The following is a 19413-nucleotide window of genomic DNA, read 5'->3' on the forward strand; positions in this document are numbered from 1 at the left end:
ATGGATGGATGGATGGATGGATGATAGATAGATAGATAGATAGATAGATAGATAGATGGATGGATGGATGGATGGATGGATGGTTGGATGGTTGGATGGATGATAGATAGATAGATGGATGGTTGGATGGATAGATAGATAGATGGATGGATGGTTGGATGGATGGATAGATATATAGATATATGGATAGATGGATGGATGGATAGATATATAGATATATGGATGGTTGGATAGATAGATAGATAGATAGATAGATAGATAGATAGATAGATAGATAGATAGATAGATAGATAGATAGATAGATAGATAGATAGATAGATAGATAGATAGATAGATAGATAGATAGATAGATAGATAGATAGATAGATAGATAGATAGATAGATAGATAGATAGATAGATAGATAGATAGATAGATAGATAGATAGATAGATAGATAGATAGATAGATAGATAGATAGATAGATAGATAGATAGATAGATAGATAGATAGATAGATAGATAGATAGATAGATAGATAGATAGATAGATAGATAGATAGATAGATAGATAGATAGATAGATAGATAGATAGATAGATAGATAGATAGATAGATAGATAGATAGATAGATAGATAGATAGATAGATAGATAGATAGATAGATAGATAGATAGATAGATAGATAGATAGATAGATAGATAGATAGATAGATAGATAGATAGATAGATAGATAGATAGATAGATAGATAGATAGATAGATATATGGATGGATGGATGGATGGATGGATAGATAGATATATGGATGGTTGGATGGTTGGATAGATAGATAGATGGATGGATAGATAGATAGATATATGGATGGTTGGATAGATAGATAGATGGATGGATGGATAGATAGATATATGGATGGATGGATGGATGGATGGATGGATGGATGGATGGATAGATAGATAGATGGATGGATGGATGGATGGATGGATGGATGGATGGATGGTTGGTTGGTTGGATGGATGGATGGATGGATGGATGGATGGATGGATGGATGGATGGATGGATGGATGGATGGATGGATGGATGGATGGATAGATATATGGATGGATGGATGGATGGATGGATAGATGGTTTTCAAGGACATTTCCCAATCAAGAGAGAGTTAAGTAATTTTGCGGTTTGTGCATATTTTACACAGAAATGTCCCATCTCATATCCTGAGTAAATGTTAGTTTTGTGGGCATAATAATTTAAAACTGGCCCTGTATTGAAACAGCTGGGACCAATAGACCTCTGACCCTCCACTGGATCGCTGTGGGCTGCTGTTCTTGTTGTCTCTCCTTCACATATGAATTAGATGTTTATTAATGCTGTTTACAAAGGGAATGCTGTTTTTTATTGAGCTTATAATGGAACGTGACTGCAATCAGAGAAACCCTGGTGCGAAACATGACGGTACGTTCAGTATCACTACTGTGCCATTTGTAAATTGACGATTCTACAGTGTTAAAGCCAGAAGATGTTTGTTGTTTCTGGTTTTGTAATTACACACCAGCACAGATGACGCAATCGCAAAACAGAGCTGAAAATGACAATAAATCAGTAGAACATGATGTCTTTGGCATGACAGGCTTGTCGATATTTCCCTTTGCTGACCGTTTAGAGGAACAAACCTAGGGAACCACATAGGAAAACCAAACTTTCTTTCCGTTTTCACACGAACAATACGAGTGTTATAATGTGCTAACTATAAGGCCCTCCTGCTGTTTCATCTGCGAGAGGGAGGCAGTGCTTGCACAAGAAAACGAACGTTCGTCATTACTGAAGACATTCCACCCCCTAAGGCTAAACACAAACCATACATATTCATGTAGAAGCGTAACTAGACGCAGATTATGAGACAATAACAAGCCGTAGGTGTCTGTTTTATGTTTTATTCTCACTTTTATTGCAAATATAATACAAAAGATGAGCTTCTTCAGAGGCAGTAAAATGTTAAACTTTTTAAAGACAAAAAACGTGTTCAGTCTTGTGTAAAAAAGATCCCAACATCAGTTCTGAGATGGCTGACGTTGAGTAAAGCACAAAATCGGAAAGGGAAATGTCTAAGCAAACAAAGATGCCAACTAACTAACTACTTAAAAACAACTACAGCTTCAAATTAGAGCATCGTAAAACTTTCCAAACGAAAGACTACTCTTCCAGTTATTTTAGAAACTGCAACAGTATTTTGTGCATGACACAACTGGTTAGAAATAAGGTCAAATAAACATTTAAAATAGAAAAATCTACATACGATAAATAAACATGATGAATACAGAATTTTATCATATTAAGTACCAGCCCTCTGTCTAAATGGCCCGTTGGGTTATATGTCACCAATATCAGAAGAGCAAAATAACAATTCTTTTTTTTTCATATAAAGTATTAAAGAATAAAATGCAAATCATTTCTTTGAAATAAAATTAATACTAATAAATAAATTAAAGGGGTTAAGATGGGATACAGAAGGAGGGGCTGTAAGATGACACCTGCACGACTGCAGGCAGCTAATGACAAGCAGAGGTCAAAGGGCACTTCCCGGAGCTGCGACACATGCTGTTAGACACTCAGTAAATTCTCAGCTGCCGCTGCCACGTAGATATTCCCGCTAACTCGCTCCCAACATTTGACAGGCACTGATGCTGGTTGGGGATAAAAGCGTGAATGCTTTTTAAAAGCTGGTTAAAAAAAAAAACACGGTTGGATAGGAATGATATTTTACAGGAACATAAATAAAGGACACAGAGTCAAACTATCAAACATAAAATGCACCGCATAAGGACTAGAGTGTTACTGATGGAAAAGACAAGGAATGACTACCAAGAGTGGTTTAGTAAAAATAGACTTTTCTACAAGAAACACAGAAGGCCGGAAATACAAAAGAAGAACATGTTAAGAAAACATACACAGTACATATTAAAGTATCAATAATCAATAAGTCCTCACAGAGGAATCATTTCTTAAAAATGTTTCTTTTCTTGCAAACAAGGCTAAAAAAATATATATATATATATATTCTAATCACAATTTCAGGCGATTAAAAGGCACGTCGGGAGCCGTTTTGTTTTTTTCTTGAAGTCCAGCTTTCTTTCCTACATTTCATTGTTTCGTGTGTGTGTGTGTGTGTGTGTGTGTGTGTGTGGGCAATTCAAGTGTGTGTTAAAGAGAGTGGATCCCAGGTGAAAAAAAGTGCACTTCCATAACATACTTAAAGTGCTCTATTTCCACGCACTGATCTTGTACTTTAGTACTAAGATAAACTTAAGATGTGTACTCAACTGTGCTATTTTGGGACACCATGAATATTAACTTAAATGCACTTTTAAAATACCATCTCTGTATTTAAACAATTTATTCACTTACCACTTCTAGAACCATCTTTTTAAACACTAGTACATTCAAGTGTACTACAAACGGTGACTAAATAAATTTTTTAAATACAGAGATGGTATGTTAAAAGCGCATTTTTGTTTATATTCATGGTGTCCCAAAATAGCACAGTTGAGTACACATCTTAAGTTTAGTGCGTGACAATAGAGCACTTTAAGTATATTATGAAAGTGTACTTTTTTCACTTGGGGAATAATGCGGAATGAGTCCCATCTGCTCAGGGTCTGGAGAGCTGTGTGTAGACCGGCTGCTCCCAATGCTGGGGACTGTGGTTGGGTTGGGGAATGGAAGGAACCCCTGCAGAGTCAGCGATGGGTGTGTACATGGGCCTCATGTAGCTGAAGGTGGAGTACAAGCCGGAGCTCTGACCTCCAGCGTGGGTGTAATAGGAGTTGGCGCCGCCCTGGTGGTCGGAGTAATCGTACTGCGCCCTGGTGATGGATGGAAATGAAGTGCTGTAGTGCTGGAGGTGCTGGACGTTGAACGAGCCGTAGCTGGCTTGCTGCGGAGAACCCTGATCGTTGTAGTGGCTGGGGCTGAGCTGCTCGGTTTTGATGTGCGTCGTTCTCGGTGGCTCTTGTTCTCCAGTAAGCTGGGCGTTCGGAGGGCTGCCGTTTTGAGGCTTCCCCATCCAGGTGGCATAGTAGGATGCGTTGGTGGCATGCCCATTCGGCGGCAGGTACTGATCAAACTCGTTGACGTCGAATGTTTCGATGACGTCGTTGCTGAGCTCGCCGATGTCCACGTCGCGGAAGTCGATGTTGAGCGGGCGTCCCGTGCTTTCCTGAAGCGGACGGGCCTCTCGCTTCAGATCCACTTTGCCTGGCTGCGCGTCAGTTTTCGGAGTGGTGGGAGGAGTGGGAGGCCCTTGGGACTGGCCTGTTTGGAAACAGTGGAGGAGGGGAGAGAAGTTAGAGTGCCGGTTAAGAGATGACGCAACAGCGAGAGCCAAGGAAAACAACTGAGATAAACTCGAATTGTCAAATGATTACTCCCGATTAATTGCTTCTAAAATTTTGGTTTATGTAATGTCTATATTTATTATGTTTATATAAATACACACACATGCATGTATTTATTTAAGTAAAATCTGTTATGTTTATATATATTTATATTATATGAATATAAATATATACATGTTAATATTTTCAAAATATATACTGCATGTGTGTGTGTGTGTGTGTGTGTGTGTTTATATATACATAATAAATAAGAACAGTACACCCAAATGTGACCCTGGACACCCAAACTAGTCATAAGTCGCTGGGGGATATTTGTAGCAATAGCCAGTCAAAATTATTGTTTTTTTTAAATGCCAAAAATCATTAAGATATTAAGTAAAGATCATGTTCCATGAAGATATGTTGTACATTTCGTACCATAAATATATAAGAACTTAATGTTTGATTAGTAATATGCATTGCTAAGAACTTAATTTGGACAACTTTAAAGATGATTTTCTCAATATTTAGATTTTTTTGCACCCTCAGATTCCAGATTTTCAAATATTGTCCTATCCTAACAAACCATCTTTCAGCTTTCAGATGATGTATAAATCTCAATTTGTAAAAAACAAAAAGGGGAAAAAAAAGACCCTTATGACTGGTTTTGTGGTCCAGGGTCACAAATATATTATGTAAACAAAACCTTTTATGTTGGATGCGATTAACCGTTTGACAGCACTACTCGATTTCGCCCACCTGAGTGCTCGCTGGGCGAGTGCACCTCTCCCATGCTGGACGCGGGCGAGTCGGCTTGCTGGAGGGCTTTGAAGAGGGCGTTCGGGGAGATGTGAGTCTGCTCGCTGCCGTCCTCAGACTCGCTCTGGCCGTTCTTCACCGACTTCCTCCGCCTGGGCTGATACTTGTAGTCAGGGTGATCTTTTTTGTGCTGAACCCTGAGGCGCTCAGCCTCCTCCACGAAGGGACGCTTTTCGCCCTCATTCAGCAATCTGCCAATGAACACAGCAATGAATCTTACAGTGCATACTTATACTATTGTGTAGACTGCACCTTTATGCATATGAATTAATGCAAATACAGTAGTCAACATTTGAAGTGGATCAAAACCGTTCATCAAAGTTGTCCTAAAACCAAAACAATACCCGTCCTTGTCTTAGGACAACTTTGAAAAACTTTTTTGATCCACTTCAAATGTTGACTACTCATTAATTGCAAATTTAAATCTGCCAGTGAGCATAGCAATGCATCTTACAGCGCATACTGTTACTATTGTGAAGACTGCTTGCAATTGCATGCACTATTATGCATATGAATTAATGCAAAGAAGAAGAAAAAACATTTACCTCCAAAGTTTGCCCAGAGTTTTGCTGAGCTCGGCGTTGTGGAGATGTGGATACTGATCCGCGAGCTTCCTGCGCGCCGCTTGCGCCCACACCATAAACGCGTTCATCGGTCTCTTCACGTGAGGCTTGTTTTTGCTCGAGCCGTTCACTCTCACCGGCATGGGCACCAGCGTCCAGTCGTAGCCTTTCAGCACCTGAGACACCGCCTCTCGGATGCACACCGGGAACTTGTCTTCTTCGTCCTTCTTGAACTCGCCGAGCGTCGCGTCCGGAACCGCGAGGCGGGTGTTCTCGGCGTCGGAGCCCGAGCCGGAGCCCGGGGAGCCCGCGGAGTCCTCGGACATGCTCGGACTTGGGGCATCAGACAGACACTTCTCTTGCTCCTCTGTCATTTTCAGGTAGGGATCTAGTAGATTCATGCGAAGACTGTAGATGGACGATCTCAGAGAATTGGTGCGGCTGCGCGTTTCGCCTCCCCAAAATACGTTCCAACTACGTTCCTGCAAATCCACTGAATCGCGGCGCTCGCTTTCAGAGGGCAAGCGTTTGAGGGTGTTCTGCTGGTGTTTGCAAAAGCAAAGCGCTCCCTGCGCGCTCCTGTGTAGTATTTCCAAGAGAGAGACGAACTTTGGTTTGTCAACTGAGCGCGCATTGGCTTTTAAACCCGACGCGCTGTGACGACAAGGCAAACGATGCCTGCTCGTGCCCACCCCTCCCTCACTCTCAATAATTATCACTCACAATTTAACATTTCAGAAATATGATTCAGAAAGCACTGTTTTCATAAGAAGCGCTTGTTGGAATCTCTTACTGCTGTATTCTGAAAACGCGCAAGTGCGCAGCCGGAAAATGTTTATCTTTAGGGTCGTGCAAAACACACACACACACACACACACACACACACACACAAGACTTCAAGCGTTTGCAAACAATCAAACGGGCTTAATATTCAAGCCACTGGCTTTAATTCGTTTATTTAGTGACTAATTTTGGACGGCTTGGCTCGAGGAAGCGTTACTCAGTCAGTGACTCAGCCTTAAAGCTTTCCACTCGCACTAATTCCTTCTTTTCGACAGGTTTGGAGAAGTTGCAAATATTGCTGCATCTATTCATCGAGTCAGGCAGTCCAGAGATGGTGTCGGAGTGATTCGCTGGGTATTTTCGTGAAACTGACCGATAGGGGGAGACAGAGTTCTGTGCTCAGTTCGCTTCAGTCCATTAGTGCTGGTCAGGCTTGCAGAGTTTGTCTGTGTATAATAATGCAAATATTGGTCATGAATTCCTGATTAAAACAGCTAACGTCTCTGTATTTTCTCTCACACAGCATTCAGGGGGATACATATAACAGTTTATTCTGTTTATGTAATAGGCCTATATTGTTTTTTTCAAAACATGCTTCAAATCTCGAAAATAATACATTAATATCCTAGGAATTGTCTTCTACAGAATAAAGCAATCTTAAAACCTACAGATCATCCCTAAATTGTTTAAATTTGTCAAGTACACTGTGATATTGCAGCCTTCCCAACTTCCATTACGCTAACAGAAAACAGACATTTTACATTGTATTTTATTTGTAATTTATTTAAGCCATGCATTTATTGTGGCAATCAAATTGACTTGTTTAGAACCACCTCAACTCCGTTTCACCTTAAAACTATAAATGCATAAATGCATAATACACATTGTTAAGCTCTTTTTAGTTTAATTTTATTTTCTTGATACACATATTGTGGTGCTCATGTGTTAAACTGATTTCACCCTGTAGCTCATTTCTAATAGGTTTAAACTGATGAAAACTGATGACATTTTACTAACCTGGATTGACTGAAGAGATCTTTCAGGATTCATTTTTGTGCAAACTTTCAGTTGCATATGCTTGTGTGAGCTACAATTATAATAATAATAATAAAACACACACTAAAAGGCAACTGGCGAGCGTTTTGTAGTATGCAGATCTTTGATTCTCTCTCCTGATCAGTGCTCGGGCCGAGGGAGAAAGGCAGATTTCTAGATGTTGTAAAGCTGTTTGTTTGCGTTATGTCAAGCTCTTGCAATGCACAACCAGTCAGTAATCCTATCTGCCCCGCAGTTTAATTAAGGCTCAGCTTCCACATAGAGAACGTGAACTGTGAGCGTTTTGATTCGTCCTCGCTCCGACACACAGCGTTTATTTTCACTGGATGTGTTTATTTAAAATATTCACTTCAAGCATAAACATAACAGAACTTTTAGGACCTTCGTCAATAGCACATTCCCTTTTCTGTTAACGGCACGCTGCTAATAGGAAGGAGAGGCTTCGTTTATTTATTGTAATGCGGACTTAAGCGAATACAGGAGTGAATGACAGCTTTTCAACTTTGCATACGCTTATCAAGCCATCTTTTAATAACTGCTCGATTTTATTTTGCATTAAGCTCCTGTTAGCTGCTGTCAGCGACAATACTATTACTTTTGATACAGCCAATTAGATAAGTGTTACCACATTTGCGCTATAACAGTAACTTGTGCTTTAAAAGTTTGACTAACCACTGGTTTTACGAAGGTGTTCAAGTAATAAAATGTTATGGGAGTGCAACTTCTGATTAACTTATACCACCTGTTAAGCAGAACTCACATCTGAGTCACAAATAGCGATTGCAGTCAAATGAGACGGTGATTTCACACGAGATACACCTACACCACATCCTGTCAAAAACTAAAATGTTTCAGGAACAGATGGCAAAACGGTGCATTTTTTATGAACGTGCCCCTATATGTTAATTTGATCTGTTTTGTCTTTATCATATTTTTATTTTGTTGGCATTATATTTAGTTTTTTAAGTTTCAACTCAGTAAAAATGGAGTTTTGTTACGGCTGTCACAACTTATCAATCAGCCAATGTTAACCAAATCTGTCACTGTTACATTAAAGCAATGATCATTTACAGGGCTAAGCATCCTACAAAAGGCCTTGGGAAACTTGTCATCTTTTTTTGGAGTGGAGGTGTGAAGATTTTGTGCAAACATTAGAGGTACACTGGCAAACCATGTTTGCCATTTCTTTGTCTCTGAGGTGTTTAAGGAGCATTCTCGTTTCTCTTTGTGCTATTCAGAAGTTCTTGTTTTTGGCACAGAAACGGTCCACCACTAATAAGACTTTAAGAACAAACTGGCTTATGTTGTCTGTGAAGTCAGGCACTAGTTTGATAAACGTGACTTTTTCTAGTATTTTCTTCACGGACACCAGAAGTATAGAAACTCTAATTCTAACTTTACTAACTTCTGGCAGACGTTGTGGCCAAACATGCCAGTGCTTTTTACTGAAAATAAAGTTATTCAGAATATGAGAAACGGTCACAAAGGTTGCACTTATGACATATAAAGTCATAATTCAAGAAATGAATTTGCAGTTGTGATGCATAAAGTCATATTACACAATAAAACATCACAATGTCAAGAAATAGTCACAATTGTGAGAGTCGCATTGAAAGAAATAAAGTCGTAATTTTGAGATATAAAGGGTGTATTCACACCTGTCTTGTTTGGTTTGATTGAATCGTACTCAAGTTCGTTAATTTGCAGTTGTGATGCATAAAGTCATATTACACAATAAAACATCACAATGTCAAGAAATAGTCACAATTGTGAGAGTTGCATTGAAAGAAATAAAGTCGTAATTTTGAGATATAAAGGGTGTATTCACACCTGTCTTGTTTGGTTTGATTGAATCGTACTCAAGTTCGTTTCCCCCCTTGGTGCGGATCATTTGGGCAGGTGTGAATACAGCAAGCGCACTCGGGTGCGGACCAAACAACCGTACCGAGACCCAGGATGAACCAATGAATGGATGACCTCAAGCACACGTGTGGTTTTGTTTACAGCTTCTGGTTCACTTGCAAAAAGGGCAGTGTGAAAGTGAACCGCACCAAACAAAAAAATATCTACATTGTATTTGGTCCGGACCAAAGCAAGTGAACTAGCGGACGTTCCTGGTGTCTTACTTGTGAGATATAAAGTCACACACACACACACACACACACACACACACACACACACACACACACACACACACACACACACACACACACACACACACACACACACACAGACAGACAGAGACAGACAGACACAGAAACGAGCTTCCATGTATATAGGATCTGTTTGTCAGGGTTGTGTTGAGGTCAGAGGTTTGTCCAAACACTCAGTCGTTATCTGGGATTTACAACAAAGTAACTAGTTTCAGCAGTTCAAGAGTATTTAACTGTTTGACATTTAACATCATCCTGCTGTAAGTACAGTCTGAATGGCTGTAGTCTGATCCAGATGTCACTAGTTCCTACTAGTTCACGACAATACATGAATGCATTTTAATTTTGCTCGATTCCACAGCAACCACAAAATCCTGATGTGAGTTATGAGATCATTTTGACCAGCCGAGCTGATGGAGAACGTGAAGCGCCTCAGCAGTAGGCAGGGGAAGCGGACACACTGAGCCGAACAGGCGCAAAGCCACGGGAATCCGCACACGCTCCAAAGATACAGCTGGTGCAAACACTGGCTCTTAAAAATAACAATGTGCTTTTGCGCCAAGCTAAATGTGCTAATGACAGATCCACACCTTTAAGGACTCTTTTGGGCATTTAAGGGGGCGGCGGCGGGTGGGTTGAGGCTTAAGAAATGGGTTTGTCAGCGGGAGGGCCGAGCCAGTGGAAAAGCAGACGCTAACCGTGCCCGCTCTTTTCACAGCTCGAGAATCTCTGATGCAGCGAAACGCTAGGCGGTCTGGACGCTGGTCCAGTCATAGCACAGCACATTTTTAATTGAATTGTGCCTTGCAGATGGAGGTGCTAAGCATAGCCGGATTTCATTTCAGTGAGCCGGATGACCGATAGTAACCTACGATAGTTAGGCTTGCAGGATTTAATTGCTGGCGTAATATACTGTTATTGATTGCACCATCACTGAAAATCACCTTGACAGCAGTGATTAAAAGTCATTGCAAAAATGGTTCAGAACTGAGAAATTGTCATATATGCAAGCATATATTTTTACTATAATGCAAAGATTAAATGTGTGACTTATTCAGCTTGTAACTGTATATATGTCTTGATAGCTATCATATACGTATCTTCTGCATGTTGCATGCTTTTTTTTAAATTAACATTATGTTTGCATTTTGTGTTCCAGGCTGAATCAGTCCCTTTTGTTGTGTTGTCTGATTCAGGATCTGATCTAACTGGTTCATCAGCTTTTGGTACTGATGTCATCGGTGGTCTCAGTGACATTCATTCAGATGTGTTCAAGCGTTACGTATGAAACCACAGACTAAATATAGCTGTTCATGTCATAGCGGTGTGGGTTGAGCAGGTTAATTCTTAACCATTTCCTCTCTCTGTGACGTTTACTGTATCGCGGCTACAGATAACACTGTGTCTAATGATCAGGCCCAGACACACTTTCATTTTACATTTCTGTACATATTTTGGTTGGAAATATACAGAATTATGTAAACTAAGCTGAGAGTGCAACACTATTATTGGCAATGGAGATAATATTCAAATTAGAATTTACATATGTAGTCAAAAATGATCAGAATCAAAAGCTTTTGAATATGAAGCAAAGGCCTTATCAAATTCATTTGATATTTTCTTCCCAAATTCCATTTAATTCTGTTTTTTCTATTTAATTTGTTTCTGGATTATATTTTCTAATGGCTTTCTTAATTTATATGTTAATCATCAAATAGGTAAGGTAAAGTAAAACTTTATTCCATAAGGGAAATTTATGTACCAGACCGCTCTTATACAAAACATACAAAAGACTCTTATAAAAACATACATAATAATTCCAATAAATAAATAAATAAACTTGTAAAATAAAATAATATAATATAATAATGCACATGTAAACATGATATTGCCCAAAAATGTATACAAACATTTGGACATGTTTACAACAATATGTCTAATCAATTTAATAAAACTTTAACAATATGTTAAAGTTTAAGTTAAGAACTTTAAAATGCCCCCCCCCAAAAAAAAATCTAGTGATTTTATGATTTAATATAAATGCATAATCAAAAATGGTGGTAATCAAATGAATTCATAAAACTTTATTTAATCAATCTTGAATTAAACATGTATGAAACTGATTCTTGATTGTGTGATATTTCTTATATACTGTTTTAATAAATTGTGTTATTATTATTCATATTATTTCCATGCTTTTCATCAGTATGTGTAGTACTCAAAACTGCACTTCTCATGCAGACATCATATTTTAATAGCAGTCTATGTTTTGTTTTTGCGATTCCGTCCACATTCTCTGCATCGCTGAAATCACAGGGCTCTAATAATCAGAACGTGGATTTGTGTACAGATACCCAGCCTTGTGTAAGAAGTGCCCGGCTCCTTTCACTCTGTTGTGTCTTTCTCTCACTCCGGCTCTTACTTTTACTGAGACTCTCTCTTTGACCCTCCCTCTCTACCCTGCAGGCCACGCTAAATGAAAGGGCCTATTCTTTTTGCAGAGTCCGTTTGATTCCTGAGCATGCCAGCGTAATGAAGGAGTGATGAGATCCAATGGCTTGGGCCACCAGCCCAGCCCAACTCTCTCTAATTCCTGCCCCCAGCTCTTTCCACCTCATACACACAGGTAACTGTGCACAAACGCCAAGAAATGCGCTTGAGAAATGATGGCAGCAGGAATGACTGCATAGATAAACACTCGCTGGCGAAAAATCCACTTTTCAGACCATAACTAACCGTCCTCCATCGGTAACATCCAAACCCGACCTCTTCTGGACCTCAGAGGTTCAGAAGAGCAACGATGCCGTGCGCTCTCAAAATAAGAGCTTGCTTCTTACCCTTTTCTAGTAATTAGAAGGAAACAGAGACGCCCTGTGTACGCTAAGGTTACATCCTCGTCAGTGTTATTGAAGATGTTTTTTGGAGTGCAGGAGCTGGTGCTGGGTTTGAAGCGTCGTGTGTTAACTGATGGAAGCAGTGTGAATCACAGCGAAACGCGAGGAGAGGTCAGCCGAAATGTAGGATGAAGCTGTGTTGCGTTCACGCATGCACACATACACACACACACACACACGCACACACACACACACATTCACACGCACGCATGCACGCACGCACGCACATACACACAAACACACGCACGCACACACACACACAAACACTCACACGCACACGACACGCAGACAGACACACACTCACTCACACACACACACACACACACACACTCTCTCTCTCTCTCACACACACACACACTCACTCGCTCTCTCTCTCTCTCTCTCACACACTCACACTCACTCACTTTCTCTCTCAAACACACACACTCACACACACACAGACACACACACACACACACACAGATAAAGACACACACACACACAGACACACACAAACACACACACACTCACTCATTCTCTCTCACACACACACACACTCACTCGCTCTCTCTCTCTCTCTCTCACACACTCACACTCACTCACTTTCTCTCTCAAACACACACACTCACACACACACAGACACACACACACACACACACAGACACCCACTCACTCTCTCTCTCACACACTCACACACACACACTCACTCACTCTCTCTCTCTCTCTCACACACTCACACTCACTCACTTTCTCTCTCAAACACACACACTCACACACACACAGACACACACAAACACACACACACTCACTCATTCTCTCTCACACACACACACACACACACACACACACACACACACACACACACACACACACACACACACACACACAGACACTCACTCACTCTCTCTCTCACACACACACACACACACACCCACACTCACACACACTCACACTCACACGTGTCCGTTTCAGGCCTGAGAAACTGAAGTGGCACAGCAAGACAGGAACCTTCTAGAAACAGAAACTGCCTTTTTAGATGGCGTAAACGCACGCATAGACATGCATGCATAATGATATCAGTGTTTGCACGAGATTGCAGCAACCCTGCAGACTCTCCTTGCTGCTGCTGGATTCTAATATTACACTCAGAGGAAATTGTCCAGCTTGATTTCCTGAAATCTCTTCCATCAGGATGCACGAGTGTGACTCGAATTGAAGGGAGAGGGAGAGGGGGGGAAATGCACGAGAAGTCTGAAGTGAGAATGGGAAAAAAATAATGCTACTGTGAGATATTGTGGGGTGTAACACTAGCTTTATGCGTTTCAGATTAGGGCTCTAAATACCAGGATAGCTCTATCCCTCCCTCTCGTTTTTTTCCCTCACTCATGTCACTTTCTTAAGCCTTCTTCCTAACAAGTTTATAAAGCTTTGGAAACAGCACATACAGAAACAGCAAGTAACATGTTGAATTAAATGTGAAATTTTAAAGTAGAAAAACTGAAGTAGTATATACCCTAGTGAGCAATATGTGTACTTAAATGTATTTGAAATTCACCACAAATATATTTACATATTTATGTACTTAATAAAAATACCCTGCAATTGTACTTTTGGTATACTGATCTAGTCTATTTGTCTGCTAAAATGGAACAACTAATTATGTACTTAATGCACTTTAATTGTGCAGAAGTAGTGCTGAAGTCCAACTAAAGACATACTGAAGTATATTTGAGTGGAACTATAACAAGTATACTTCAGGTAGACTTTACATATCTTGCATTTAAAGACTAATATTATTCAAAGATCATACAATCATCATCAGTAGTGACCTTAAAACACATTTTAGGCTTAATATTAAGAAAAGTGCATTGTGCAATGGGTGCACCGTACCATGGGTGCAGCAGGCGCAATTATATTACGCAGCGCCTGAATGAGAGTATAGTTCCTAAACATATCGGCCTAGAAAATTGCAACTTTTCATTTTCCGTCGGTTTTAGTACACGATGTAACAACAGAAGAGTCAAGTTTTAAATAGGAAAAATATCGAAACTCTTCGGTCATTTTTGAGCAAGATGCTAACGGTCTAATCAGATTCAATGATCTATGCTAAGCTAAGCTAAAAGTGCTACCGCCAGACCCGGAGATCGGCTGAATGGATTCGAAAACTGTAAAACTCGACTGTTTAACTCTAGGGGAACCGGAAAAATGAGCCTATTTTCAAAAATAGTGAAATTTTTAAGTTGAAATTATAATTTTTGCTTTGGTTCATATATTTGCAAATTTGTCAGTTAGTGTTTAATTGAGTGTTCATATTTGCAATTTAAGACAAAGTAGCTTATAAAATAGCTTCTACGCATATTGACAGACTGATGTCTTCGCACACTGTAATTGTGCTTGTGTGAGTTGAAATGTTTGTGGGTTTGCTGCACCATTAGCGGCCGTTGACGGCTGACTGAAGGTCATTGTTTGCGTCAGCGCAGCACATTAACGTGTCTGTTTATGCGTGATTGCTCATACTTATTCAGAACCGAATCCTTACTTTGTGTCTGTTTGGAAGCGGCCGCATGCTTGCATGCATATGTGTGCGTAACGTCTCACCGCCCTAATCCACAGCCCTTGGCGCTGCATTGTACCGCATATTAAACTTGTCATGCAACTACGTTTGAATTTCTAATAAAAAAAAATCCAGAGTCTGAGCTTTTCAAAACAAAACCTTTTAGCAAGAGCTCCGGTATCAGCTGACAGTGCAAATAAACACAGATGAATGTCACTCTATTCCCGAACAGAACTGATGCTGTTTCCAACCCAAAACATCGGCCTGCACTGTAACACAAATGTAAAATAACTCGCTGACCTTCCAAGAATCCCCCAGCTCCATGTCTCATTGCCCAGACGTGTATATCGCAAACAGCTCACATCAAAGCCATCGACACGGACCCCTTTATTGCTAATAATTGTTGTTTGCTTGGAATTAACGCTTTTTAATAAACCCATTTCTGACTGTACACTCAAGCTAATGTTCACGGTAAATATTAGCAGAGGGTCGCTGACGTCTGCCGACCTAATATGGGGTTTAGCGGGCTTAGATTTCCTTTCCTTTCCATAATACAGAAGTGTACAAGGCCTTCTCACATGGGAAGGCAGGGTTAGCATGTGTTGACTAGCGCCGTGAGTCTAGTGACGGGAAAGAGGTGTCTCGCTGTAGACTGTCACACTCAACAAACAACAAGAAAATAAACAAACAGATTTAATGAACCGATAAACGAGTGGATACGATTGGATGAGTTTCCTGGAACTTAAGTTGCACTGAGTGATTCAAAAGTAGCTGTAATTCTAATATTGTTTTTGCAACACTGTAAAAAATAACCTGTGGTTGCCGGAATTTTACTGTAAAAAATACAGTAGCAACGTTTTAGGTTTTGCAGTTTTAACTTAAATTTACAATTTATACAAAATAAAATACTGTCATTTCATTAACTGATATAATGTTAATATACCAACCTATTGAAGTACTGAAGTCTGATTTGTAGCTTTGTAATAAACTGATAACCACCAAAAGCAGGAGGTGATGAGAAAGTCACACGATGAACCAAAGCCCATCACAAGCAGCTTTTAAATAATAACATATAGAGAAGGTGCACAGCGTCATTCACACAAACACTAAACACCATCACGGTAACACATGAAACTGAAATAAGTGAAGTGTGAAGTGAAGTGTGGCCAAGTATGTGCTCAAATTAGTGCTCTGCATGTAACCCATCCAAAGTGCGCGCGCGCGCACACGCACACGCACACGCACACGCGCACACACACACCCAGAGCAGTGGGCAGCCATTTATGCTGCGGCACTCGCTCAAGGGCGTGGTATTGAAGGAGAGAGCGCTGTACATTCACTCCCCCCACCTACAATCCCTGCCGGTACGAGACTCGAACCCACAACCTTTGGCCGATTCTCTAACCATTAGGCCACGACTTCCCTTAATGCAATAACAACATTAGGTGTAACACACAACCCTAATATACAAAACTGATAAGAAAAAACTAAGAAGAAACACAAGTTATTTCAACAAAAAAACATCAAATTTGAAATGTAACGCAGGGAATTCTGGGAATGTCAATTTACGGTTCGAACCCACAACCTTTGGCCGATTCTCTAACCATTAGGCCACGACTTCCCTTTAAATAATAATGCAATAAACATTCAAAACTGAATTATCAAAAAATAATACAAAACTAATAAGAACAAACTAAGAAGAAACATAGTTATTTCAACAAAAAAACATCAAATTTGAAATGTAACGCAGGGAATTCTGGGAATGTCAATTTACGGTTATTCACTGTAAATTATACGGCATTTTTCACTTCCAAAAACGGTATACTACCATAAAATTAATGTCCAATGCATGTAATGTCCAATACAGTTTTTCACTGTATATAGTAGGGGAATTTACCGTTAACCATTTAACAGGTTTTTACTGTAGCATTTTTACAGTCTTTTACCGTTAAATTCACGGTCATTTTTTACAGTGTACTTACCGTTGTGAAAAAGATGTACACTTTAGCATACTTTTGAAAAGAGTCCTTATTACATAAAAATACATTTTAATAGCATATACTGCACTTAAGTGTGAACAGAATGTAATGTTTCCAGACATTTAATTGATATCTGCGAATAAATGAACATGTATTCTAGTTTAAATCTATATTAAATGCAATTAGTTGAACGTTAGAGTGATTTTTGACCTATAGAACTTAAGTACATCTTTATATGTAATTTCATAAATACTTCTATTGACTTTGTAATATTGTTAATATTGTCAAATTTTTGGTAAACTAAAATTTCTTTCGAAATCTGCATATCATGTATTTAAATATATTTGTAATTACACATTTGTAATGATTAAGGTGCGATTTAGTAAATATAAAATATACTATTAGCTTTCTTAACACACTACAGTTAAAATTATAATCAAGTACTTTACATGTGCTTTAGTATGTTAGTCAACACGTCACAATAAGTGTACTACTTTAAAGCATGACGAAAGATTTAAAATGTACTTTAAAATAAAACTTTTATTTTGACATTATTACAAAGTGTACTTTTTAAAAACGTTAAGAGATGTTAGTGTACACTTAAATGTACACTTAAGTGCCCTTTTGTTTCTTTAATATTATATTATCTGCAAGTACAGTTTTTGTAAGACTGACTTTTAAGATTTGAAGATGCATTACAATTAAGTGCACTTCGTTTTCACCAGTGCTTACACAGTTGAGATAAATGAATGCTAACCGATATTAGCATTAGCATTAGCATTATTAACCTTTTTTAGGGACTGTATTATGGAGCTTCTTGGTGTTGTGTGTGCAATGATGCAAACCGTCAAAGGCCTAAATGAGGATTTTAACACATGAACTTCTCATATATGTATATCTAAAGAACTTTAATGGATACTACTGCTGAGGGGAAAACACTAGCAGTGGCGGAGTTAGCGTGTTAGCATGTTCCTTTCTTTCCTGCTCCCTCTGTCTCACTCGTGTTCGTCCCTCCCTCTCTGTTCGTGGTCTGCTGGCCTCTTCTTTGTGTTCAGATGGAGGGCCGATGCTGTGGGCTTCTCACTGGGTGCCAACCGATGCTATCGCTCTTTCAAAACAGTCTCCTTCCCAGTCTTAGCATATTTCACACGCAGGACCAGGCAGCGTTCGACTGAATTTCTTGTGTTTGCATATACTTATCCGTGCGCAGTGGGATCCAAAAGTCAGAAAACTGGGATTTTAACAAAGCTTTAGGATTTTTAAATGCAAAACTAAAGCTGATAATGAGTCAAAGTCGAAATGTCCCATTTTGGTGTCCCCATCAAATCAAATTTACAATATGCATAAACTGCATCCCAAATGACGCCCTAAACTCTATGCACTTATGCACTATGCACTCATTTGTGTATAGTGTATGAATTAAATAAGGAAGTATATATATATACTAGTCACAATTAGATAGTCACAATTTTTTTACCCTAATATAATTTGTATTTGATCAGAAAAAGGCATTTTCACTCATGTCTCAGACTTCTGGACTCCATTAAGTGTGGCATATGCACATATTATATATATCGTGTTTTTTATTATGTCTAGCATTTATTATTTTCATTTTAAGGAGGAAATTTTGAGCTTCATAATTTAATCTTGTGTTTTATTTTTTTATTTTAACATTAAGAGCTCATTTGAAGTGCGTTTGTTCTGCCTTCCATAAAATGTTGTTTTTTGCTAGGTTTATGACTAACCATATTGCTCCCATTTTACGGTGACATTTTCGTCTGCAGTGAGAAATGGGTGGATTTGTGTTTCTGTCCCAGGCGTGTTCACGAGAAACCACACGCACTCGTTTCTAATGGGAGTCTTCCTGGCGAGCGCCAGCTCATGAACATGGAAACGTGGTTGCCCTCGTCAATCCAAAACCTACAATGCATCTCTCTCAAAGCAGATTGAGCCAGAGGAAAGCGCCGCGTCCAGTACGGTCTCCTCGGCAAGTGCCGTGTTTGTTTTATTTCATGATTTTATTTTCCTAGCCTAACTCTCCCCGCTTTTCAGACTATTGAATGCTGAGGTGTAAGTGTTTATCTTGAATTTTTTTTTGCAAAACGTCTCGCAAAATGAAAATAAAGGTAATGTCACACTGATAATATTTGGAGTGGCAAGTGGGTTGTTTTCCTTTTATTAAATGCTGATTAATATTCAGTGGTAGAAAGGTTAATACTGGCCTTTATTCCCCTGTATCCTGCAGAAAGCTTGCTTTTCTGGATCTGGGGGCCTAAACGGCAAATGCACGGAT

At 39.4% G+C, this 19413-nt stretch overlaps 1 protein-coding gene across 1 annotated transcript; it reads right to left on the reverse strand.

Annotated features, from left to right (window-relative positions):
* Positions 1 to 3515: 3515 nt before the first annotated feature.
* Positions 3516 to 17913, reverse strand: LOC107595644 (transcription factor Sox-9-A-like). The gene is made up of 4 exons (XM_016286124.1): positions 17909 to 17913; positions 5705 to 6330; positions 5100 to 5350; positions 3516 to 4278 (listed from the first exon to the last, which is right to left on the reverse strand). The coding sequence occupies exons 2-4, from the start codon at positions 6121 to 6123 to the stop codon at positions 3617 to 3619; spliced, it is 1332 nt and encodes a 443-aa protein (XP_016141610.1). The 5' UTR covers positions 6124 to 6330; positions 17909 to 17913; the 3' UTR covers positions 3516 to 3616.
* Between the last annotated feature and the right edge of the window lie 1500 nt (positions 17914 to 19413).

Source organism: Sinocyclocheilus grahami, unplaced genomic scaffold (assembly GCF_001515645.1).
Source record: "Sinocyclocheilus grahami isolate Dianchi unplaced genomic scaffold, SAMN03320097.WGS_v1.1 scaffold206.1, whole genome shotgun sequence".
Taxonomy (NCBI): Eukaryota; Metazoa; Chordata; class Actinopteri; order Cypriniformes; family Cyprinidae; genus Sinocyclocheilus; species Sinocyclocheilus grahami.

Bases quoted from the DNA above. Each gene is read 5' to 3' on its own strand.
- LOC107595644 (XM_016286124.1), bottom strand. From the start codon at position 6,123: ATGAATCTACTAGATCCCTACCTGAAAATGACAGAGGAGCAAGAGAAG. The intron at 5,351-5,704 runs GTAAATGTTTTT...GTTCATTGGCAG, and splicing joins ACTCTGGGCAAACTTTGGAG to ATTGCTGAATGAGGGCGAAA. The intron at 4,279-5,099 runs GTGGGCGAAATC...GTTTCCAAACAG, and splicing joins CTCGCCCAGCGAGCACTCAG to GCCAGTCCCAAGGGCCTCCC.